This window comes from Schistocerca americana, chromosome 2 (assembly GCF_021461395.2).
Source record: "Schistocerca americana isolate TAMUIC-IGC-003095 chromosome 2, iqSchAmer2.1, whole genome shotgun sequence".
NCBI classification, from domain to species: domain Eukaryota; kingdom Metazoa; phylum Arthropoda; class Insecta; order Orthoptera; family Acrididae; genus Schistocerca; species Schistocerca americana.
The window spans coordinates 30,933,081-30,958,701 of NC_060120.1; the positions used below are offsets into that span (position 1 = coordinate 30,933,081).

The 25,621-nt window shown below is 43.4% G+C and overlaps 1 protein-coding gene across 1 annotated transcript in view; it reads left to right on the forward strand.

The window, feature by feature from the left end:
• The window catches only part of LOC124594682 (leukocyte elastase inhibitor-like), a 146,771-nt gene that overhangs the window by 89,808 nt on the left and 31,342 nt on the right, over window positions 1-25,621 (forward strand). Inside the window, exon 2 of the mRNA XM_047133048.1 lies at window positions 19,852-20,202. Coding sequence (XP_046989004.1) covers window positions 19,861-20,202 — 342 coding nt within the window. The 5' untranslated portion in view covers window positions 19,852-19,860. The remainder of the gene's footprint in view (window positions 1-19,851; window positions 20,203-25,621) is intronic.

Below are 25,621 nucleotides of genomic sequence, written 5' to 3' on the forward strand. Positions count from 1 at the left end.
TTGGCTGCAGGGACGCAACAGTGATGTTGCTCTGTGCCCAGTTTTCTTTTGACGGAGCAAGTGTTTACAGCATGATGGAGATGCAATAAACACGAATACACGCATTGCATTTGCACTGGACGAATTTTGTACGTCTTTCGTCTGAAGCGTGGACTGCAACATCGAACTTCTTCCAGACATTACTCTTCCTTTTATGGATCAGACTTGTAATTTTATACACTGCATCATTTAATTTCCGTCTTACAGCCTCTACAGTCTCACAACAGTCAGCTTCGTTAGAGGCTATCTGATCCCCAGAATCGGTCATACGCCTTGTCATTGCTCCTTCACGACAGCATTATCGTATTAATCTCGGTATTATATGACAATTAGCCTCACTCCAGAACGCCTCAGTAAGAAAGGACGAGTCTTCGAGTAAGAAGCAACTGTAGTCCTCCAATCTCAGTGTTGACATACGTAACTGATTTCTGGTATATGCAATCCTCGCTCCATTTCTGATGTAAAATGGATATTATAAACACTTTGGCTTGCCTACCTTGTTTGTAACTGCTACTGAGTCTTTATAGCCTCTGATGATGTCTCCAGTATTAAGAGATGAAAATTTAGGCACAGAAACATGCCTTAAACGATAGGCTAATAGCCATTTAAAAAATCACAAAATGCTGGATGCGATAAGCTGTTATTGTTCTGTATGTCGAACTGCAGATTACCTGCTGATGCTGTAAGAACGATACTGTTATTACCAATACAGCACAATAACGCAAACGCTACGTGCATACAATTATTTTCCTAAGAATGTAATACGGCGCCCTTGCTTGTCTAGAGGCATATGGTGACATAGCGAAATCCACAGGAGCGAACCCCTTAGGCATACAGACAATTAATCGTTCGAATTTAATCGATACTAAATGTCCATCAATAGCCTGAAGAGGACGAAGAAGCGTAAGTCGGTGAACAGATGTGAAATGTAGACGGTCAAATTACGGGGAAGGAAAGAGTCTGAAGGAAATGGTTGCAACCTTAGAATTGAAGTTTTTCTCTATTCGGTTGGCAAGGTGACCACACTATTCAAACAGGCCTATACATAGTAAATTCTCGTGATATTCAATGAATTATTGTGTAAAATGACTGTTTTACCTGTGTGCCTAATGTTAATATTGTGTTTCTATAGCTGCAGTGATTTCGTGAATGTTAACACATTTGGTGACTCACCTTATACACTAATTTAAGAAAGTTTTGCTGACATTACACTCATAATGAATAAGAATTGCAGGAATAGTTATTTTAAAACTGAACAAGAGTATCGAGAATGAATTAATAAAAAATAGAGAAACTTCAAGATGGTGGTTTAAATCTTCATGTGTGCCATATATCCCCCCTCCGCACCCCACCCTCCTCCACACACACACACACACACACACACACACACACACACACACACACACACACACACACTTCAGCACGATACACTGAACGTTCATATAACTATGTCAAACAGTCAGAAACGTTTTCCTTCGGGGTGATATACGACTAATGCATCACGTCGGCTTGAATGTGGTTATGTGATCAAAGCATTCACCACTTTCGTGTGAATTTCTACACTTCGTCGTTTTGTGGTAGGTTCGTATTAATAACACCAAGTCTCATCATCCCTGGTGATCTTTCTTCCAGAAAAGAATTGTCCGTATTTAGCATTTCAGTCAAGACGCGGTAGGCACCCAAATGTCGTCGTTTGTATTGAGGAATCAAGGTATGCGGGATAAACTTTACATACACCTTTCTTTTCTTCAGAACACGGTGAAGAATGTATTGAACACTTGATTTAGTGATGTTCAGGTGCTCCACTGTGATTCGTGACGCAACGACGTTGCCACGTTACGGTCGCACATCCTCCATAATGCTTGCTCACAGCTGACTGGCCGAATGCACTTCTGTTGTTGCTGGTTGTCAGTTCGAGTTGCTGCGCTGCCATCGCTTATACAGCAGGAATAAAATTAGTCTCGGAACTTTTTGGACTGACGCTGTTTGGATATGCAGTTGAGACACACATATGTCTGTCCTGAATATTTGCCGTAACTTAATGTACACATGCAAAAATGAAAAGGGTTTAACACCTAGTAATGCTGGATAGCATATATCGGCAACTCATCAGAAAATGAGACTTGCAGCTGGATGTCTATCAGTAACGTATATACTGTAAGTCGAAATAATAATTCTTTCCTGCTCTGTTCTCGAAACGCCAAAGTCGTGTTTAGGCTTTTCGTTAATTTATTATAGCGTTGAATCTCTAATTTTTTAACTTTCTAAGTCACTAGCAGCTTTATGTTTATTTAGGTCCATCCTGTTCATTCTTTCCAGGCTCTACCTTTCGTTGTCATCAGTAGAGCAAAGGGCAAAAAGTGGGATCTCTTTCACTATGTTCTACGGGCGACTAGGTGTATGTTAGAAGAAAGCTCCTCTTCACTCCGTATTACGTTTGTGCAAGCATCGCAGCAAGTACAAACATAGAGTTCTTGCGAAACGTGCCGGTCGAGTCACACCTGAGAGCTAGAGCAAACACGCGGCAAGAGGAAATACAGACCGCTGGACAATGTTCTGTGTAAGCCGAGTGGAAACTGTGAGCTGAAATTCACATGGTGCTCAACCGTACTACTTTTCATTTAGACTTCCACCGCTTGGGAATGCACACTGGAGAAGCGTTACATGACAAAATGTGAGACATTCGCTTCTATCTCCATTGAGCTCATGGCTTTTCATGTACCACAATCTACTTCTGATGAAGCTGAATCCCTAAGGAATTTTGAATTTGATAAACTATTAGTTTCATCGCGAGAGTGTATGTGTAATAACTGAAAGAGAATCGTTGCCGTTATGAGTTCCTTCCTTCCTTTCCTTCCCTCTGTTCCTTCCATAATTCCTCCTCCTCTCCATTCCTTTTGTTTTAAATCCTGTCTCTCTTTCTTCCTTCCCTCCCACCCTCTCCCTTCCTTTCTTTCTTTCTCTCTCTGTCTCTCTGTCTCTCTCTCTCTCTCTCTCTCTTTCCCAACACAAAGTGTTTTTGTGTGAATCACACATAAAAGTATATGTATGTATGTTCCACATCTCCTCCTAAACCACTGGACCAATTTCAACCAAACTTGGTACAAGTATTACTTAACTGTCTGAAAAGAACCAGTATTGGCGCATGAACCACTAACCTCTGAAAGAGTTGGGCGCGGGAGCGAAAATGAAGTTCACTTTACGACGTGCAAATATCGAAAATAAATGCATCCATTATCTGAGAATGAAAGCACTTAGTGATGTGCCACAAACTTTACACATACTATCAAGCCTTTACATGACTTTTTCGCGCTGAGGCCACCCACAAAAACATGAAAGAAGAAAAGATTATGGCTTACTACATTTTTACTGTCCATGCAGTAAAACTGCCACATGAGATACGGTGTATTAATTCATTATTTTTTATTACTACCTCTATTCGCAACGTATTTTGCAGACGTCTTTACACATACCACTGAATGTACCTGCAAAAATACATTTTTGTGCGATACATAGGTCAAAGGATTTATCGTAAACACGAATATGCGTGAAAAAGTGCCACGTCACAAATGACATTCGAATTTATTACTTCTTTACTACTACCTCTATGCCCAATACATTTCGCAGACGGTATCCACGCGTATCACTGGATGTGTCTGCAAAATTAGTCACATAGTTCAGAAGATATGACGTCATAAAAATTGAGCTGCCTGAAAAGGGAACTGCAGCGTGAAATTCGTTAGCGATACAGTTGAAATATAAGTGAAATATATTAAATATATATGAAATATATATGACATGTGCGTAAACTCCTCCTATGCCCTTGGGTCGATTTCAACCATACTTGGTACACATACTGCTTGCGTTCTGGAAAGAAATACTGTGGGTTAAGAACAAGCAACCTCCTATTGGGTTGGGCATGATTATGTTCAGAGTAAAGGGGGAGGACGAGAGGAACAGACGCAGAGGGGGAAATAAGAGATGGACAAACAGAAATAGGTGGGGGGACGAGGTCGACAGAGAGAGGAGGGAGAAGTTGCGCAGAGAGAGGGAGAGGAAAAGATTCACATAGAAAGGGAGAAGGAGGAGATGGGGTAATAGAAGATTTGAATAGCTGCACACCCGGGCAACGTCGGCTGAAACTATAGACTTATTCGAACAAAACATTCCAAGTAACGTGTGTGCCATTTTATTCGTTACAGAGATACTGTTGGAATGCAGCCCACTCAAGTACTCACAGAAAACGTTAAGTAAATTCTAATGAAATTATTATCCATTATGGATGTGGAACACCACGACTGTGGTGAATACAAGTTATCGGAAATAGCCACAACCAGTCACCTTTTCTGATGTTAGAAAAGTTTGATTTTACTATTAAAAGTTTCAAGTCATCTATGACCGAAACTTCCTGGCAGATTAAAACTGTGTTCCGGACCGAGAATCGAACTCGGTACCTTTGCCTTTCGTGGGCAAGTGCTCTACCGTCTGAGCTACCCAAGCACGACTCACGATCCGTCCTCACAGCTTTACTTCCGGCAGAACCTCCTCTCCTACCTTCCATCCAGGTCTCATCATCAGATGGTATACAATTCTTAGTTTGTAGCCCTGCGGGGGACTATGTGTGGCAGTGACAAGACAGAAAAAAATCGAAACGAGTAAGCACTGATTGTCGCTGGGTATCTGGAATTATTGATATCATAACGTCCACTTGATGATGGTGTTACAGTTACTTGCATCCATGTTGTTAATCTTAGTGCACAAATCACTTTGGTAAACATAGTTTACGTTTCCCAGCCGTGATAATTTTTCAAAGATGTATTTCATAAATTTAACTTCCGACTTCAACGCACATTCGAATTTCATTTCAACACCAGTTGTAGCTATTCTATGATCTTCTTGGCGTTCTCTTGTGGAGACAAAATTATTCGTAACCCGAACTATCAATTCATCTATTACGTTTACTTTTTCTTTGTAGATCTCGTGTTTTTCAGCTATCCATACGGTTGAAAATCTAAGGGACTAAGGTTCAAGGACAGTGGTGACCAAGGTGTGACCATTTCTGCCAGTCTATCTTTCGGGGAATGTTACGTTTAGATGATGTGTAACCTGACCACTAGGGTGCGCAGGGCCCCTATAGTGCAGGAAGAATTTGCCCATCCTTGTAGCCAAAGGAACCTGTTCCAGTAATCCTGGAAACCCGGCCCTGTAAGACGATGTGGTAACACAATAGAATCTATTGCCTATCATAGCACCCCACAGATTTATAGAGAGGTGCTCTTGAAAATGTCTCCACAAACATACCTATGGGGAACCCCTTGAGTGTGAGGTCGCAAGTTCAGGCTCTAGCAAGGTTCATTTGAAAGTGTTATGTTAAAAATTATGACAGGAAGAAATCAGCTGCTAATGACTCACGGTGTGCATCAGGAGGGCGACAGAAAATGAGTGTCCAGGAGGGCAGAGATCAACCTTCGACGGGACGTATGTAGGTCAACGTTCAAGAAATACTCAAGACAAACCATTAACTTGCACCGTGGACACCGTATGAAAAATGGCGCTCCAAAGTGATCACAGGGGATCGCATGACTAGATCGAATGTGGACTCCTTGTTAGTTACAAACCGTGAAGGACATTCAGCTAGGTATCCATATAGAATCACATTGGTATAACAGGTTGATGAGAACTGATGAAACGTGATGGCATGCAATCGAATGACAGACAAGTCTGTCGTGGACCTTATCGTGAAACTTGCTATCCTTTCAGGTGTAACTGCAGATAGTGCGATAATATGTTTTATAGGTATGGAAAAACAACCACACAGGGGCTGAATCTGTCCAGTGGCTGCAGATGATATGAACTGCAATGTCAGACACTTTTCAGGAGTGATTGTTTGTTCCAAGAGAGTGTGATTTTTACACCCAGATTAGGAATCAAGAAAAAGCAAGTTATTTTCACCAGCTATTGGCCAAAAGCAGTGCTCACGCCGTGGTTGTAGTTCTCTTACGGCCATTTACCCACTCTTGCTTGCTGTGACGTAAATATTCCCTACCACCCTTGCAAGATCACGCACACGAGAAAGAATCACAGGAGGTAGAGCACCTCCATCATCTGGAGGCACAGTAGATAACTTTCCAGCCATTTTACCGTCCAGATTAGCAGTCTTGATAATTGTATACGAATAACTTAAGGCATCGATGTTAGTTGATCTTAATACAACTCTCTTGGTACCTGTAATTTGAAGGGTTCCTTTCAAATCCCGATTGGTCGGAGATGAAGACAAATTGCTTACTGAACGAAAGCTTGTTTGTCTCGTTTACAAATATTCCGCTGTTTGCTGTGCATCATCGAGTTGACGTTTTCTTTGAAATTTCCTTATCTCACGTCTTTCAATTCTGTAGCACTGTTTGAAGCTTTGCAGCCATCCACTGCTTCCCTTGAAATCACTTAATCTATGTCACGCGCAATCTAATGAGCGTAACGTAGTATGTTACTATCACGCACATCCTGTATATTGTATCGAACATCCTTGAAACTGGCAATGACCAGTTTTTGTAATAAGAACGCCTTGTCCTCTCTTGAATATCTTATGCACTACACTGTCTTATTGCTGCGGACTTACTCGAAAACTCTTCATAATTTTCTTTACTATGCTGCAGACGATCTTCCAATTACGTAGTCATGTTTAGCAGCCGCTCCTCGGACAATGATTGTCCTCTACTACGTATCAGTGGAGACGGTATTTGTGGCTCCCTGCCCGAAAAAGTTATGAACTGCATGAATCGACACTTGTTTCGGTATCACTTTCACTTGCTGAGCACATATCATCATCATTACACTCCTCACATATCATCATCATTATACTCCTCATGAACATTGCCCACACTGTCGAGCACATTCGACACTACACAGCACTTTGACTCATCTTGCAGACACGCTAATATTTCATCTGCCACTTCCTTCGCACTCTGCGAAATTTCTTGCGTTTCTTTCTGACTAAATATCAACTCGGCGACTGTTGTTTTACATATAAAGCGATCTTTTTTTATCGTTGCCATTGCTCTGCTTTATATTATGTGATTTAAAGGTATTACTGACGTCGCCAGGAATGAAAGCTGCTTCATCAGTGCACGATATTAATGGAAATAATCTGCCATTTGGAACTAGCCAAAGGCAAAATTTCGGTAAGCCTGCTTTCATTTCCTTCTCGAAGATGCTAAATCCGCTGTTGGTGGTAATGGTATAGGTAGTGCATACATGATGACCACCATATTGTAGTATGTGGAACACCGATTCGAGTGGAAATTCAGCGTGTGCTAGTTGTATCAAATTCTCCGTCATCCACACTCTGTTCATTTGCACGTTCAGATGAAATTTGACTTCTGAACGCAGCATCAGTCTCACGCGGCTCCGTACAAAACACGGATAAACACTCCTGGGTCTGTCACTTTGCGATTAGGAAATTCTCTGCCCCATTCTCTACAAGCGGCAGCAGCGATCCCATTACAAAAATCGTACGCAGGTAGCACATCGGCACACAAGAATTTGTAAATACCTGCGGCGCGCTTAAACGATACAGAAGAACGGGCCAAGAAATCAGAAGCTCAGCTTAAAATTTCAGTTATTTAAACTCAAGCAAAAATCCACAACGTGAACTTAAAGAAAGTGACACTCGATAAATAACCCACAGCAACTGAAGTACCAAAACGCGAAATGAAAACTTATCTCCATAACCAGCTGTGTTTCTCTAACCAATAACAGTTGTAAGATACGCATGTTGTTCTGTGAAGCGATGTGTTATGGTTGGAAATGAAGAACATACTTCGTACTCCGCGATCGTTGTGTAATTTTCTAAGATGACCGGTTTCAACAGTTTTGCCTTCATGTAATGTAATATGGCACTTCCATAAAATCAGACGAAGGCAGCGTGAGACTGTTGAAACCAGTTTATCTTGGAATAATAAAAGTTTCTAGACAGTGATCGCGGCGTACAAAGAGCGTTCTTCATTTCCAATAAAAAAATTGGACTTTTTCTTGCATTTCCTATAATTATTTCCCTTCTTCTTGTCAATGACTGTGCTCTTTCCGATTCTGTGGAGAATAAGTCCGCGTAGTTTTCAACATCCTCCCATTGTATTACATCTCAAACATTTCGATTATCAACTTTTTCGGTTTTCTCTCAGTCCATAATTCAATTCCGCACAATACTGTGTTCCAAATGTACAGCCTCAGAAATTTCTTCCTTAAATTAAGTTCAATATCTGACATTAGTAGACTTACTTTGGCCGGGAATGGCTTGTTTACCTGTGCCAGTCTTTTTATGTCATCTTGTATTATTTTGCTTCCAAGGTAGCAGTTTGCCTGTGCCAGTCTTTTTATGTCAATTTGTATTATTTTGCTGCCGGGGTTCCGAATTTTGATGATAAGTTTCTCACTTATTTAATTTCTGCTACTCCTCATTACTTTCGTCTTTTTTAGGTTTACCCTTAATCTATATTATGTACTCAGCAGACAGTTCATTCTATTCAGCATGTTGTTGTTGTGGTCTTCAGTCCTGAGACTGGTTTGATGCAGCTCTCCATGCTACTCTATCCTGTGCAAGCTTCTTCATCTCCCAGTACCTACTGCAGCCTACATCCTTCTGAATCTGTTTAGTGTATTCATCTCTCGGTCTCCCTCTACGATTTTTACCCTCCACGCTGCCCTCCAATACTAAATTGGTGATCCCTTGATGCCTCAGAACATGTCCTACCAACCGATCCCTTCTTCTGGTCAAGTTGTGCCACAAACTCCTCTTCTCCCCAATCCTATTCAATACCTCCTCATTAGGCTATTCAGCATAGCCTGCAATATACTTCCTTGTTTTCGCTGCGGACAACAATGTCATCAGTGAATCTCATTATTGATATCCTTTCACGCTGAATCTTACTCCAAATTCTGAACCTAACTTTTATTTCTGTCGTTGCTTCTTCGATGCAGAAATTGAACAGTAAAGGAGAAACACTGCATTCCGTTTTAACGCTCTTCAATCCGAGCAATTCGTTCCTGGTCTTCCATTCTTATGGTTCTTTCATGGTTCACATGTAGATGAAGATGAAATGGGAGATATGATACTGCGTGAAGAGTTTGACAGAGCACTGAAAGACCTGAGTCGAAACAAGGCCCCCGGAGTAGACAATATTCCATTGGAACTACTGACGGCCGTGGGAGAGCCAGTCCTGACAAAGCTCTACCATCTGGTGAGCAAGATGTATGAAACAGGCGAAATACCCACAGACTTCAAGAAGAATATAATAATTCCAATCCCAAAGAAAGCAGGTGTTGACAGATGTGAAAATTACCGAACTATCAGCTTAATAAGTCACAGCTGCAAAATACTAACACGAATTCTTTACAGACGAATGGAAAAACTAGTAGAAGCCAACCTCGGGGAAGATCAGTTTGGATTCCGTAGAAACACTGGAACACGTGAGGCAATACTGACCTTACGACTTATCTTAGAAGAAAGATTAAGGAAAGGCAAACCTACGTTTCTAGCATTTGTAGACTTAGAGAAAGCTTTTGACAATGTTGACTGGAATACTCTCTTTCAAATTCTAAAGGTGGCAGGGGTAAAATACAGGGAGCGAAAGGCAATTTACAATTTGTACAGAAACCAGATGGCAGTTATAAGAGTCGAGGGACATGAAAGGGAAGCAGTGGTTGGGAAGGGAGTAAGACAGGGTTGTAGCCTCTCCCCGATGTTGTTCAATCTGTATATTGAGCAAGCAGTAAAGGAAACAAAAGAAAAGTTTGGAGTAGGTATTAAAATTCATGGAGTAGAAATAAAAACTTTGAGGTTCGCCGATGACATTGTAATTCTGTCAGAGACAGCAAAGGACTTGGAAGAGCAGTTGAATGGAATGGACAGTGTCTTGAAAGGAGGATATAAGATGAACATCAACAAAAGCAAAACGAGGATAATGGAATGTAGTCGAATTAAGTCGGGTGATGCTGAGGGAATTAGATTAGGAAATGAGGCACTTAAAGTAGTAAAGGAGTTTTGCTATTTGGGGAGCAAAATAACTGATGATGGTCGAAGTAGAGAGGATATAAAATGTAGGCTGGCAATGGCAAGGAAAGCGTTTCGGAAGAAGAGAAATTTGTTAACATCCAGTATTGATTTAAGTGTCAGGAAGTCATTTCTGAAAGTATTCGTATGGAGTGTAGCCATGTATGGAAGTGAAACATGGACGATAAATAGTTTGGACAAGAAGAGAATAGAAGCTTTCGAAATGTGGTGCTACAGAAGAATGCTGAAGATTAGGTGGGTAGATCACATAACTAATGAGGAAGTATTGAATAGGATTGGGGAGAAGAGAAGTTTGTGGCACAACTTGACCAGAAGAAGGGATCGGTTGGTAGGACATGTTCTGAGGCATCAAGGGATCACCAATTTAGTATTGGAGGGCAGCGTGGAGGGTAAAAATCGTAGAGGGAGACCAAGAGATGAATACACTAAGCAGATTCAAAAGGATGTAGATCGCAGTAAGTACTGGGAGATGAAAAAGCTTGCACAGGATAGAGTAGCATGGAGAGCTGCATCAAACCAGTCTCAGGACTGAAGACCACAACAACAACAACAATGGTTCATATACATATTATATACTAACCGTCTTTTTCTATAGCTCACTCCTGTTATTCATAGAATTTCGAACATCTTGCACCTTGTCGAACTTTATTCTAAGTGTACAAATCCTGTGAACATGTCTTGATTTTTCTTAAATCTTGTTTCTATTGTCAGAAATGCCTCTCTGGCGTCTTTACGTTTTCGAAAACTAAAATTCTCAAATGTGTGTGAAATATTATGGTACTTAACTGCTAAGGTCATCAGTCCCTAAGCGTACACACTACTTAACCTAAATTATCCTAAGGACAAACTCACACACCCATGCCCGAGGGAGGACTCGAACCACCGCCGGGACGAGCCGCACAGTCCATGACTGCAGCGCCTTAGACCGCTCGCGAAAACTAAACTGATATCCATGTAACAAATCGTCAATTATATTTGCCATTCTGCTGCAAATTGCTCTTGTCACGAACTTAGAGGCATGAGCTGTTAAGCTGATTGTGTGATAGTTCTCGGACTTATCTCTACGCTCTAACCCCCCTTCCTGTTAGTGGTGAATCCTTCTCTAGTTATACCACATTCTGCTGCTCTTCATATTACACTACATCCGTCTTACTAACCAGCATGCATACTGACCGGTTGCAGCTTTCATACTGTCATTTGGTTATGACCAAACCAAGTAATGCGTCAAAATTAGAGTACTACAGGCAATGAAAGACATCTTCGACAAAAGGTCCCTGCTGGTATCAAATACTGATGTGAAATTCTGGGAGAATTTCCGGAAAATACTTGTCTGAATGGGATTCAAACATGGAGGAAAAAGAGGAAGAAGAAGAAGCTGTAAAATAAGATTTATTTGAAATGTGGCGACAGAAGAGAATCTTAAAAACTAAGAATGCTGAAGTAAGTGCGAAATGAAGAGGAAATAAAAATAAATAGGCAAAGGAATAACAGCATTCAAAGCTCATTCTAAAAGAATGAACGAGAAATGGTTGCTAAAATACATTATCAGGCAAGAGTAAGAAAAGTTGTCGATAGGAAAAATTCTAAGGGCAGAAAAAAATTCTGTGTATAAAACAGATTGTCAAGGATTTTGGGAGTAATGAAAACGTAAGAACAAGAGACTGGCACGCCACTGAACTGGTCTAAAGACTGGTGACCTGAGTTTTTTTCCTGTCCTCCATAAGGTGTAACGAAGATGAGAGTTGCATTTTTATCGAAATCTAAAGCCTAATAAATTTAAAATTGGCTAAAATGAAGAAGAATGTGGAAACAAAATGAGTGTGGATGGTTTACGAAACCTGACGGCTTTTTGCCTGAAGCGAGCTGCTCTCTGACCGTTAACCTTCTAGCATAAAAGTGTAAATCGCGGCAGACGATATGCATGTATCCACTAAAACGAATAGTTAAATCAGAAGAGAAAAAAATCATGTATGCCTGCTATTCATTTTGTGCATTGTTTCTAAAACGTCATACATTTTGCAAAGCTCAGGTGCAGAGTACTTGTGGTGTAGTTATACTAAAGTTACCTGACAATCTGCATTGCGACTTTATACAAAACCAGTTAATTGTGGCTGCGCTATACTGCTCTGGGAAAGAGCAGTTTATATCTTCTACGTCTAATAACAATCTCGCTGAGATAATTCCACTGAAAAAATTGCGTTCAGTACGCAAAACTGGTTAGTACTTCGCATCGTGGATGCGAAGTGCCGTGTCCATTAAGGGTATGCGAAAAGTATTGGGTTCGTTGAGTGAGTAGATATAACCGTAATGTGATATTACGGCCCCGGAGCAATAGAGATTCGGATACAGCCAGTACTACAACTCCACACCGGATTTTATGTGTATTGTGTATTCACTATGCGCCACGAGTATACCAATAGTCGTGTATAGTAAAGCAGTAATTCATTGTATGGAGTAAATTTCTTGGCAATCAGCAAGTTATCGCTGTTTAACGTTGCAATTTGTTCCAGAGTGCATTCAGATCAACTTAACAGCACAATATTCCATTTAAAAAAGCAGTGGTGTTTCGGAGTTTGTTCTGGACACCACAGAATATACGTACATGAAAGATTTAATCATTTGCAAATACGTATTCAATTTTTTTCCCAAGGTGATCAGTTATAATACGTTCAATGAAATTCCTCGCTTACGTTTACTGTAGAAATATTCATATGTGCTACCTTTGTTCGTTTTGTTGCCTTCTGATTCCTTTCCGATCAATATTGTATATTACGTAGAAAATCTAATTTTAAGCAAAGGCAAGGTCCGAAATTGATATGTGAAACAGTTTTCCGCTGAGTTCTAAAACTAAGTTGGTGTTCAGAGTCCTAAGTACCGAAATAAGTAACAAGAAACTACTTCATTAAAGCGATATGAATCTGTTTTTGTGAAAAAAATAGCCTTTCCGCTAATTCCGTGGTTTTCAAATTTTTTGGGTCCATAGTTCCTCTGACTTGAACATAGATACCGCGGCTCATTTCGCACATGATATCCGGGTCGAAGTGTGGGGTAAATAAACTAAAGTTTCAGAAAAAATTAACAATAGTTATTATTTCTTTATTAGCTCTTGACACAATACATTTTGATCAACTTTTAATGTTATTACATCTTATTCTTGTAACGACAACAATGGAAAGGACGAGCTTGTTTCTTCACCTTCAGTTCTTCAAATCTCGGTCCAAGTGGAAATTGCGATTCGCATCTCTTCCTCCGCATTCATTTGCGATCTGTACATCGTGCTGATGACTGCTAGTACCGAAAAACCAACCTCACACCAGTACACCGTCGCAAAAGGCCTAGTTACGTACCTGCAGATACTCCTGCTTCACCAGTCTCCAAAACCTAATCAGCAATGAAGAAACGAACTTCGATTTCAGTGTGGAGTCTGATGAAATATCAATAAATTACTGTAATTCTTCAGTGGTAAGTGTTGATGGAAGTTCTGTACAGAAAGGATCTTTACGAATTCTTTTGATCATCTTCTTTTGGAAAGTACTTGAGAAAGTATTCACAAAGTTCAGTTAAATCATTTACAGACACAAATTTCAATTCCTCACTCGACTGAAACTCACTGTCTTCTAAAACCGTGTGAAGAGTAGGGAAATCATACTGTATGTCTTTATCAACCAACTTTTCCTTCCACGATAGCCTTTCTGGAGCCATAAATTTTGTCTTACAGTGTGTTGGTCTCATTGCTGTGAAGAAATACATTCAATAAACTGAGTTTTTCAAAGATGTCATAAAGATACGCCAGCTTCAGAACAAAGCCACTGTCTACGAGCTTCTGGGAACTCAAATGATTTTCCTGAACATGACAAGAGTAAATTTTATTCCTGAGTTCATACACCCTTTTCAAGACATTTTCGCGAGTCACTGTAATAAATCCTGAGAACGTACTCAGCCCCCATATGCACGCACATTTGTTGGAAACATCTCGATTTAAATGACGGATTTGTAATGAAATTTGTCACTTCGATCACTGATTGGAGAACCTCATGAAGCCAGGGCTCATGATTTTTGATACCACTGCTTCTCGGTGAATAAAACAGTGTGTCCAAACAGCATGAGGAGCCTCTTTCGCATCAGACCTTGCAATCCGACGTTAACGACGTCCATCATGTCTACAGTGCTTTCAATGTTGTTTTCTCCACAAAAGAGTGTAGTATTTCAAAGGTGTCTGTTCCGTTTGTTCCAAGAGCTATTTTCCTGCAGAAAAGTAGATATTCACGAAATTTATTGTATAAACCGCACGTAACCAATTAGATACTCATCATCCAACTGAATAGCGAATTCACCATCGCCTTTGACTTTTTCAACTAACTGAACATTAATATCGTCCGCCATATCGAGTATTTGACGAGTAATGGCGCTGTCTGACAAAGTCACACTTGTCAGTTGCTTGACAGCTGACTCACTTATCATAATATATACCATGTCGAGATCAGCATCTAAAACAAGGTCCTCCGTTATGTGTGAGGTTTCTTGCTCTTTGCTACACGGTAGCCAACATTGTAAGGTGAAAGAACAGCCTTTGTAGGAATCGTAGCTTGTATGGCCAAAGTTTTTTTTCCCGTCAAAGTGTTTTCGTAGTTTGCTTACTAAACTACCTTGGTTTGACTCCAAATGTCGCTTCATGTTATTAGGAAGCACGCTTTCAGTAGCTAGGTGTTTGAAACAAATGGCACACCGTAGTCGTTGTCCATTTTCAACAGTAGTACATATAATAACTAAATTCACGTAACTTTCGTCATATTACCTGCATTTTCATCTTTAGAACTGCATGATACACTCGAAATTTCGTGTTTCGTACGTGCAGTTCAAATTTGTTCATTTTGGCAAATACAAATCACTGAAGGCATACAACAATTAAAAACAATCTGTATCCGACAAAACTAACTTTAGAACTGTTAGATACTGAATAAGAACAAATGAGACATAGTGTTGCCATCTACCAAACTGTCATAATAAGAATACTTACTCACCGGCCCGCTAGATATAACTACTAGCGCAAGTTGGTCCTTTACCCAGAAAGCAAGCAATCCAAAATTATTAGTTATACGAAACTACACGACGCCGCTACTGTAAGGCGCCAACGCCCCTGGGAGCCGTGACCATGGTTTGAAAACCTGTGCAGTATTTTGATGTAGGCATTCTGATTCAATGTGGCTTCCATCTGGATTACTGAAATCACTGTCACATAATTTTCCAGGTCCCAGTCAGGTACTGCTGCTCGAGCGAAGGAAGAGAAAAAAAAGCTTGCTGAGCTGTCTGAACAGGACTGGTTTTTATTGTGCAAGACATGGTTGTTCAAAACTTTAGTAGATTATTTTGACTATAAGAAATAATTACCTTGTCATCTGCAAATAGCATCGTCATGAGTGTAGTTTGGATTCTGTAAGATTAAAACACAGGGTGTCCCAAAAAGAATGACCCGATTTTAACTTGTAATAATATTGAGACAAATTTCACTAGGTAACTGAAACAGCGCTAGATGTAATCGGCGTAGTCTAAAGTTTCAGAAAAAATCCTCTAGATGTCGCTACGAGCGCTGACCTGGAGCATACAGCCAGTCTCCCCTGACTTAACACCGTGTGATTTCTTCCTTTGGGGATATGTTAAACAATGTGTTTACGTTCCTCCCTTACCTCGTGACATTGATGAACTAAAAACCAGAATATCAGCTGCTGTGGCTTCAGTGACAGAAGACACCTTCGCTCGGTTTGTGATGAATTCGGCAATCGGCTAGATGTCGTCCGTGCAGCCAATGGAGGACAAATTGAACATATATGATGGATTTTATAGACTTCTGTCTTTTCTCAGTAATTTGGTATGCAATTTCTTGGTGTTAAGCCCTTCTTCCTAATAAATAGTTCTATTTAAAATCGGGTCGTTCTTTTTGGGACTTCCTGTACAAAGCAAATGTGCATTCACCTGTTCCGTTAACATAAATAATGGGTGGCACCTTCTGCTGTATGTGTAGGTCTTATTTAGTTAAAGTCGATTTCGGTGTAATATTACACCCTCTTTAGGCCTGTCTATGAAACCAGGTGATCAAGTGGTAACTGTAGTCATAATCTAGTAGAGGGGCAAAAAATTGATGTCCACTACGTTGAACCTTGTTTCCTGTTTATGGAGCGAACGGCGCCAGCACATAAGCTACGTAGGGAAGAATGTAAAGCATTTTGTCCCCTCTATGAGATGTATAATTTTGATTGTCTGGTATCACTCACTATCAACATGGTCACCTGGTATCAATGATAGACCACAACATAGTGCAATATAACACCTAAAATGATTATTAATAAAATAAGACCTATAAACAGGCTGAATGGGCCATAAAGGCTGAATGGGCATAAAGGTATAGTAACAGCTATCGTCTCATGATCTATCGAAGACGGATATGCGGAGAGTAAATACATTAAAATTGCTACACCAAGAAGAAATGCAGATGATAAATGGGTATTCGTGAGACAAATATATTATACTAGAACTGACACGTAATTACATTTTCGTACAATTTGGGTGCATAGATCCTGAGAAATCAGTACCACGACCAACCACCTCTGGCCGTAATAACGGCTTTGATACGCCTGGGCATTGACTCAAACAGAGCTTGGATGGCGCGTACAGGTACAGCTGCCCATGCAGCTTCAATACGATACCACAGTTCATCAAGAGTAGTGACTGTCGTATTGTGACGAGCCAGTTGCTCGGCCACCATTGACCAGACGTTTTCAATTGGTGAGAGATCTGGAGAATGTGCTGGCCAGGGCAGCAGTCGAACATTTTCTGTATCCAGAAAGGCCCGTACAGGTCCTGCAACATGCGGTCGTGCATTATCCCGCTGAAATGATTGAGTTTCGCAAGGATCGAATGAAGGGTAGAGCCACGGGTCGTAACACATCTGAAATGTAACTTCCACTGTTCAAAGTGCCGTCAATGCGAACAAGAAGTGACCGAGACGTGTAACCAATGGCAACCCATGCCAACACCCCAGGTGATACGCCAGTATGGCGATGACGAATACACGTTTCCAACGTGCGTTCACCACGGTGTCACCAAACACGGATTCGACCATCATGATGCTGTAAACAGAACGTGGACTCATCCGAAAAAATGACTTTTTGCCATTCGTGCACCCAGGTTCGTCGTTGAGTACACCATCGCAGGCTCTCCTGTCTGTGATGCAGCGTCAAGGGCAACCGCAGCCATGGTCTCCGAGGTGATAGTCCATGCTGCTGCCAACGTCGTCGAACTGTTCGTGCAGATGCTAGTCATACGAGGCCGTTGGGATCCAGCACGGGGTTCCGTATTACCCTCCTGAACCCAACGATTCCATATTCTGCTAACCAACGCGAGCAGCAATGTCGCGATACGATAAACCGCAATCACGGTAGGCTACAATTCGACCTTTATCAAAGTCGGAAAAGTGATGGTACGCATTTCTCCTCCTTACACGAGGCATCACAACAACGTTTCACCAGGCAATGCCGGTCAACTGCTGTTTGTGTATGAGAAATCGGTTGGAAACTTTCCTCATGTCAGCACGTTGTAGGTGTCGCCACCGGCGCCAACCTTGTGTGAATGCTCTGAGAAGCTAATCATTTGCAGATCACAGTATCTTCTTCCTGTCGGTTAAATTTCGCTTCTGTAGCACGTCATCTTCGTGGTGTAGCAATTTTAATGGCGAATACTGTATTTAGTTCAAGTCGATTTCGGTGTAATAGTACACCATCTTCAGGCCCGTCTCTGATAGCAGGTGATCAAGTGGATAACTGTAGTCATAATCTAGTAAAGGGGCAAAAAATTGATGTCCACTACGTTGAACCTTCTTTCGTGCTTATGGAGCGAAGGGCGCCAGCACATCGGCTAAGTAGGGAAGAATGTAAAGCATTTTCTCCCCTGTGTGAGATGTTTAATTTTGTTTATCTGGTATCACCCAGTATCAAGGTCACCTGGTATCAGAGATAGAGCACAGCATAGTGCAATATAGCACCTAAAACGATTGTTAGTAAAATAAGATCTACAAACAGGCTGAATGGGCCACAAAGGTATAGTAACAGCTGTCGTCTCAAGATCTATCGAAGATGGATATGCGTAGAGTAAATACACTACTGGCCATAAAAATTGCTGCATCACGAAGATGACATGCTACAGTCGCGAAATTTAACCGACAGGAAGAAGATGCTGTCATATGCAAATGATTAGCTTTTCAGAGCATTCACAGAAGGCTGGCGCCGATGGCGACACCTATGACGTGCTGACATGAGGAAAGTTTCAACCGATTTCTCATACACAAACAGTAGTTGACCGACGTTGCCTGGTGAAAAGTTGTTGTGATGCCTCGTGTAAGGAGGAGAAATGCGTACCTTCACGTTTCCGACTTTGGTAAAGGTCGCATTGTAGCCTATCGCGATTGCGTTTTATCGTATCGCGACATTGCTGCTCGCGTTGATCGAGATTCAATGACTGTTAGCAGAATATGGAATCGTTGGGTTCAGGAGGGTAATAGGAACGCCGCGCTGGATCCCAACGGCCTCGTATCATTAGCAGTCGAGATGACAGGCATCTTATCCGCATGGCTGTAACGGATCGTGCAGCCACGTCTCGATCCCTGAGTCAACAGATGGGCACGTTTGCAAGACAACAACCATCTGCACGAACAGTTCGACGACGTTTGCAGCAGCATGGACTATCACCTCGGAGACCATGGCTGCGGTTACCATTGACGCTGCATCACAGAGAGGAGCGCCTGCGATGGTGTATTCAACGACGAATCTGGGTGCACGAATGGCAAAAAGTCATTTTTTCGGATGAATTCAGGTTCTGTTTACAGCATCATGATGGTCGCATCCGTGTTTGACGACATCGCGGTGAACGCACATTGGAAGCGTGTATTCGTCATTGCCATACTGGCGCATCACCCGGCGTGATGGTATGGGGTGCCACTAGTTACACGTCTCGGTCACCTCTTGTTCGCATTGACGACACTTTGAACAGTGAACGTTACATTTCAGATGTGTTACGACCTGTGGCTCTACCCTTCATTCGATCCCTGCAAAATCCTACATTTCAGCAGGATAATACACTACCGCATGTTGCAGGACCTGTACGGGCCTTTCTGGATACAGAAAATGTTCGACTGCTGCCCTGGTCAGCACATTCTCCAGGTCTCTCACCAATTGAAAACGTCTGGTCAATGGTGGCCGAGCAATTGGCTCGTCACAATACGCCAGTCACTACTGTTGATTGAACTGTGGTATCGTGTTGAAGCTGCGGGGGTATTGTACCTATACACGTCATCCAAGCTCTGTTTGACTCAATGCCCAGGCGTATCAATGTCGATATTACTTCCAGAGATGGTTGTTCCGGATACTGATTTCTCAGAATCTATGCACACCAATTTCGTGAAAATGTAATCACACATCAGTTCTAGTGTGATATATTTGTCCAATGAATAAGCGTTTATCATCTGCATTTCTTTTTGGTGTAGCAATTTTAATGGCCAGTAGTGTATTAAGTGGCACAAGTGATAAGTTCCACCCTCGTCCTCAACACAGGCTGACACTATTTCCTTTTTATTAATTTTGCCTGCAGTTGAATTTAAGTCTGAGCACACTGCTTCGCCTGTAGCAGTGAACAGCTGCAGCCAGCTCTGAAGCACACAGGCGTCGCCTACTGACTGCACCCTGCTGTGCTGTTAACAGGTGCACACAATGAGAGCGGTGGCTCTAGTCGTGTTGGCGCTGTGGGCGCCCAGCACGGCCTACGTGTTCCGCGCCCCTTCGTCGGCGTCCGCGAACGTGGGTGGCTCGGGCAGCACGGACGTCAGCTCTGGCATAGCGGGGCTGGCCACGACGCTGCTCACTGCCTTCCCGGGGCAGGACAACGTGGTGCTGTCGCCGCTCGGCATCGCCACCGTGCTGTCCGCGCTCCAGGTGGGCGCCAAGGGCCCCACGGCCCACCAGCTCGCCGCCCTGCTCGGCCAGGGCTCCACCTCGTACCGCACCTACTGGGTGCAGCTAGGAGACACGCTGCGCGCCATCAACTCCTCGACGGTGAGTCGGCACTCGCCTCCTTGAGGACTGCTAACAGCCTGCTGTCCTCCATACCAGCAGTCAGTAGCCTACTGTCCTCTATGGCAGCACTCAGTACCCTACTATCCTCCATGGCAGCAGTCAGTACCCTACTGTCCTCCATGCCAGCAGTCAGTAGCCTACTGTCCTCCATGGCAGCAGTCAGTAGCCTACTGTCCTCCATGGCAGCAGTCAGTACCCTAATATCCTCCATGGCAGCAGTCAGTAGCCTATTGTCCTCCAAGTCAGCAGTCAGTAGCCTACTGTCCTCCATGGCAGCAGCCAGTATCCTACTGTCCTCCATGCCAGCAGTCAGTAGCCTACTATCCTCCATGCCAGCAGCCAGTACCCTACTGTCCTCCATGGCAGCAGTCAGTAGCCTACTGTCCTCCATGGCAGCAGCCAGTACCCTACTATCCTCCATGGCACCAGTCAGTAGCCTACTGTCCTCCATGGCAGCAGCCAGTACCCTACTATCCTCCATGGCAGCAGTCAGTAGCCTACTGTCCTCCATGGCAGCAGTCAGTACCCTACTATTCTCCATGGCAGCAGTCAGTAGCCTACTGTCCTGATGCCAGCAGTCAGTAGCCTACTGTCCTCCATGGCAGCAGTCAGTACCCTACTATTCTCCATGGCAGCAGTCAGTAGCCTATTGTCCTCCAAGTCAGCAGTCAGTAGCCTACTGTCCTCCATGGCAGCAGCCAGTATCCTACTATCCTCCATGCCAACTGTCAGTAGCCTACTGTCCTCCATGGCAGCAGTCAGTACCCTACTATCCTCCATGGCAGCAGTCAGTACCCTACTGTCCTCCATGGCAGCAGTCAGTACCCTACTGTCCTCCATGCCAGCAGTCAGTAGCCTACTGTCCTCCATGCCAGAAGTGAGTAGCCTACTGTCCTCCATGCCAGCAGTCAGTAGCCTACTATCCTCCATGCCAGCAGCCAGTACCCTACTGTCCTCCATGGCAGCAGTCAGTACCCTGCTGCCCTCCATGGCAGCAGTCAGTAGCCTACTGTCCTCCATGCCAGAAGCGAGTAGCCTACTGTCCTCCGTGGCAGCAGTCAGTAGCCTACTGTCCTCCATGGCAGCAGTCAGTAGCCTACTGTGCTCCACGCCAGCAGTCAGTGCCCTACTATCCTCCATGGCAGCAGTGAGTGTCCTACTATCCACCATGCCAGCAGTCAGTAGCCTACTGTCCTCCATGGCAGCAGCCAGTACCCTACTATCCTCCATGGCAGCAGTCAGTAGCCTACTGCCCTCCATGCCAGCAGTCAGTAGCCTACTATCCTCCATGCCAGCAGTCAGTAGCCTACTGTCCTCCATGGCAGCAGTCAGTACACTACTATCCTCCATGGCAGCAGTCAGTAGGCTACTGTCCTCCATGCCAGCAGTCAGTAGCCTACTATCCTCCATGGCAGCAGCCAGTACCCTACTATCCTCCATGGCAGCAATTAGTATCCTACTGTCCTCCATGGCAGCAGTCAGTAGCCTACTGTCCTCCATGGCAGCAGTCAGTAGCCTACTGTCCTCCATGGCAGCAGCCAGTACCCTACTATCCTCCATTGCAGCAATTAGTATCCTACTGTCCTCCATGGCAACAGTCAGTAGCCTACTGTCCTCCATGGCAGCAGTCAGTAGCCTACTGTCCTCCATGGCAACAGCCAGTACCCTACTATCCTCCATGGCAGCAGTCAGTAGCCTACTGTCATCCATTCCAGCAGTCAGTAGCCTACTATCCTCCATGCCAGCAGTCAGTAGCCTACTGTCCTCCATGGCAGCAGTCAGTACCCTACTATCCTCCATGGCAGCAGTCAGTAGCCTTCTGTCCTCCATGCCAGCAGTCAGTAGCCTACTGTCCTCCATGCCAGAAGTGAGTTCCTCCATGACAGCAGTCAGTAGCCTACTGTCCTCCATGGCAGTAGTCTGTAGCCTACTGTCCTCCATGGCAGCTGTCAGTAGCTTACTATCCGCCATGGCATCAGTCAGTAGCCTACTATCCTCCATGGCAGCAGTCAGTAGCCTACTATTCTTCTGCAGGTATTTGCTAGATAAGCATCTTCTGTGATGGTGGTTAGTAGCCTACTGTCGTTCGTGGTGGCAGTCGATAGCCTACAATCCTTCATGTTGGTGGTCAGTAGCCTACTATCCTTCATGGTGATGGTCAACAGCCTATTATCCTCCAGTAATCAGTAGCCTACTATACTCCATACCCTGTGGCAGCTGTTTGTAGCCTTCTATCCTCTGTGACAGAAGGTGGTAGCCTTCTATCCTCTGTGACGGCAGTCATCAGCCCACAATCAAATGGTTCAAATGGGTCTAACTAGTATGGGAATTAACATCTGAGGTCATCAGTCCCCTAGACTTAGAACTACTTAAATCTAACTAACCTAAGGACATCACACACTTCCATGCCCCAATCAGGATTCGAACCTGCAATCATAGCAGGAACACAGTTCCAGACTTAAGTATCTAGAACCACTTGGCCACAATGGCCAGCAGCCCACAATCCCTTGTGGCAACAGTCGATAGCCTGGCACTGGTCGATAGCCTACTATCCTCCATGGCAGCAGTCAGTAGCCTACTATCCTCCTGGAGGCATTTGGTAGATAACCATCTTCTGTGATGTTGGTTAGTAGCCTACTGTCGTTCATGGTGGCGGTCGGTAGCCTACTATCCTTCATGGTGGTGGTCAGAAACCTACTATCCTTCACGGTGCTTTTTGGCACCCTATTATCCTCCAGTAATTGGTAGCCTACTATACTCCATATTCCGTGACAGCTGTTAGTAGCCTTCTATCCTCTGTCACAGATGGTGGCAGCCTTCTATCCTCTGTGACAGCAGTTATTAGCCCACAATCCTCTATGGCAACAGTTGATAGCCTATTAACCTCTGTGGCACTGGTCAGTAGCCTACTAGCCTCGGTTGTAGCGGTCACTAGGCTATTAGCCTCGGTTGTAGTTGTCGGTATGCTATTAGCCTCAGCGGGATTGGTCAGTATTCCACTATCCTCAGTGCTAGTGGTCGGTTCCTACTATCCTCAGTGGTGGTGGTTGGTAGCCTACTATCTTCAGTGGTGGTGGTCAGTAGCCTGCTATCCTCGGCAGCAGTGGTCAGTATCCTGCTATAGGCAGTAGCAAAGGTCGGTATCCTACTATCTTCAGCAGTGGCAGTCGATAGCCTACAATCCTTGGCAGTGGTGGTCAGTAGGCTACTATGGTCGGTGGCGGCGGTTGGTGGCCCACTATCCTCAGTGGCGACAGATGGCAGTCTACTATTCCCCTTTGGTGGTGATCGGTGGTACTATTGCTCTGTGGCGATTTATTAACCCATAGTCTATGCTGGGTATGTCATCCATTGAACGTGTCTTCTAGACCATCAAGACTGCCACATGGACTGAGAAGAAAGCATTGGAATCTGTTCCCCTTACGCTTTTACTCCTCTTCAAAAATTTTTACTCGTTGTTCATTGCTTCTTCGGTGTACCTGGAAATAATGGTTCGAAATAGGGATGCACAATGATAATCGATATTTACAGCATACCGCAGTTGGGAGTTTAAACATCGGTGTTTTAATCGATAATGAATTCTTTAAAACATCACACCATCGATGTTTAGATATAGACTTCCCGATGTTGACAATAAACAGATCACCCAAAAACTGATTATTCATTACAGTCATTGTTGCGAAGTAAAGCCGTTGATTGCAGATATCAGCCTTTAGCGCCCATCTTCAGATCTTTTCAAGTTGGTTGGAGTGTAACATGTCATCTACGTCACCTTGTATTTTAATGTTGAAGAATTTTGGATTTTAATGTTAAGGCTGGCATACACGGCGAAGAAATCGACCTGAAAAAAATCTTAAGATGCCACCCGACAACCGAAACCGGTAATCACCAGTTTCACTTGGCAACTGTGACTGTAATAAGTAACAAGTTTTAGGTCTCTAAAGGGAGCTGTATCTCTCGATAGATAACATTTCTGTCGTTACATGAGTGCTTGTTACTGTTGTTAACAAGTCTCTTTTAACAATTTAAAGGCATTTTTTAATGTAACATAACAAGACTTTTCTATTGTGTCACGGGTGGAGCAGTATTTTTCAACACGACTAATAGACGGTTTAACTTTCACGGCTGGTTTCTGGGCAAACACAATGCAGTGCAGATGTTTTCAGTTAGTTATCGAGAAAAATGTTGATGATGGAGAAATAAAAAGCTCTGCACTTCGTATCGACGAGCTATCGCAACGACACACTGCTTAATATCATTCGATCATGTACTCACGACTTGGAATGACTGCTAAACGAAAACCTGTTAAATACTGGTACTGGAGATTTATGGTAAATTTGTTTAACTGGGTATAAACACCGTTTGAAAGAAAAAGCCGTATACAATGCTATGACACATGTCCAGTTTCGCATAAAAACTCCTTTACATCACCGCACGAACATTAGAAGGACATATCGAAATAAGTGACCATGGGGCAGCTGAAATTGCTCAACAGAGGAAACGCCATGAGATCTGACGGGAAAAAATAAGATTCGCCATAGAGTAGGCAAAATAATTTGCTTCTCTTCTTGCATCGGTGTGCCACATGTTGCTGGAGGACCGAAGCGCTCCTACTGATTGGCCAAATCATTCGCTCGAATTGTCCATAATGTTCTTCAAACCAATCACCAACAATTGTGGGCCAGTGACATGACATCGTTGTATGGGAACACGAAGCACGTGAATGAGCATAAATGGGTGCAAATGGTCTCCAAGAAACCTAACATAACCATTTAGAGTCAAATAATCGGTTCAGTTGGACCACAGGACCCAGCCCACCAACGTAAACACAGCCTACATCAATATGGAGCCACCAGCAGCTTGCACAGTGTCTTGTTGACAACTTGGGTCCATAGCTACGTCGGGTCTGCGCCACACTCGAACCATACCACCAGCCCTTACCGGTTGAAATCGGGACTCATCTGACCAGGTCATGGTTTTCCAGTCGTCTAGGGTCCAACCGATAAGGTCACGATGGCAGGAGAGGCGCTGTAGGCCATATTGTGCTTTTAGCAAAGGCACTTGCGTTGCCCATTAACAGCAATTTTTGCCGCACTGACTTAGCGGATACACCCATCGTATGTCTCACACTGATTTCTGTGGTTATTTTATGCAGTGTTGTTTGCCTGTTAACACTGAAAGCTCTGTGCAAACGCGGCAGCTCCCGATTTTTAAGTGAAGGCTTTCGGCCACTGCTTGTCCTTGGTGAGAGGTAATGCCTCAAATTTGGTATTCTCGACGCACTCTTGACACTGTGCACCTGTGAACATTGAATTCCCTAAGGATTTCCGAAGTGGAATGTCCCATGCGTCCAGTTCAAACTGTCATACTGCGTTCAAAGTGTGTCAATTCCCGCAGA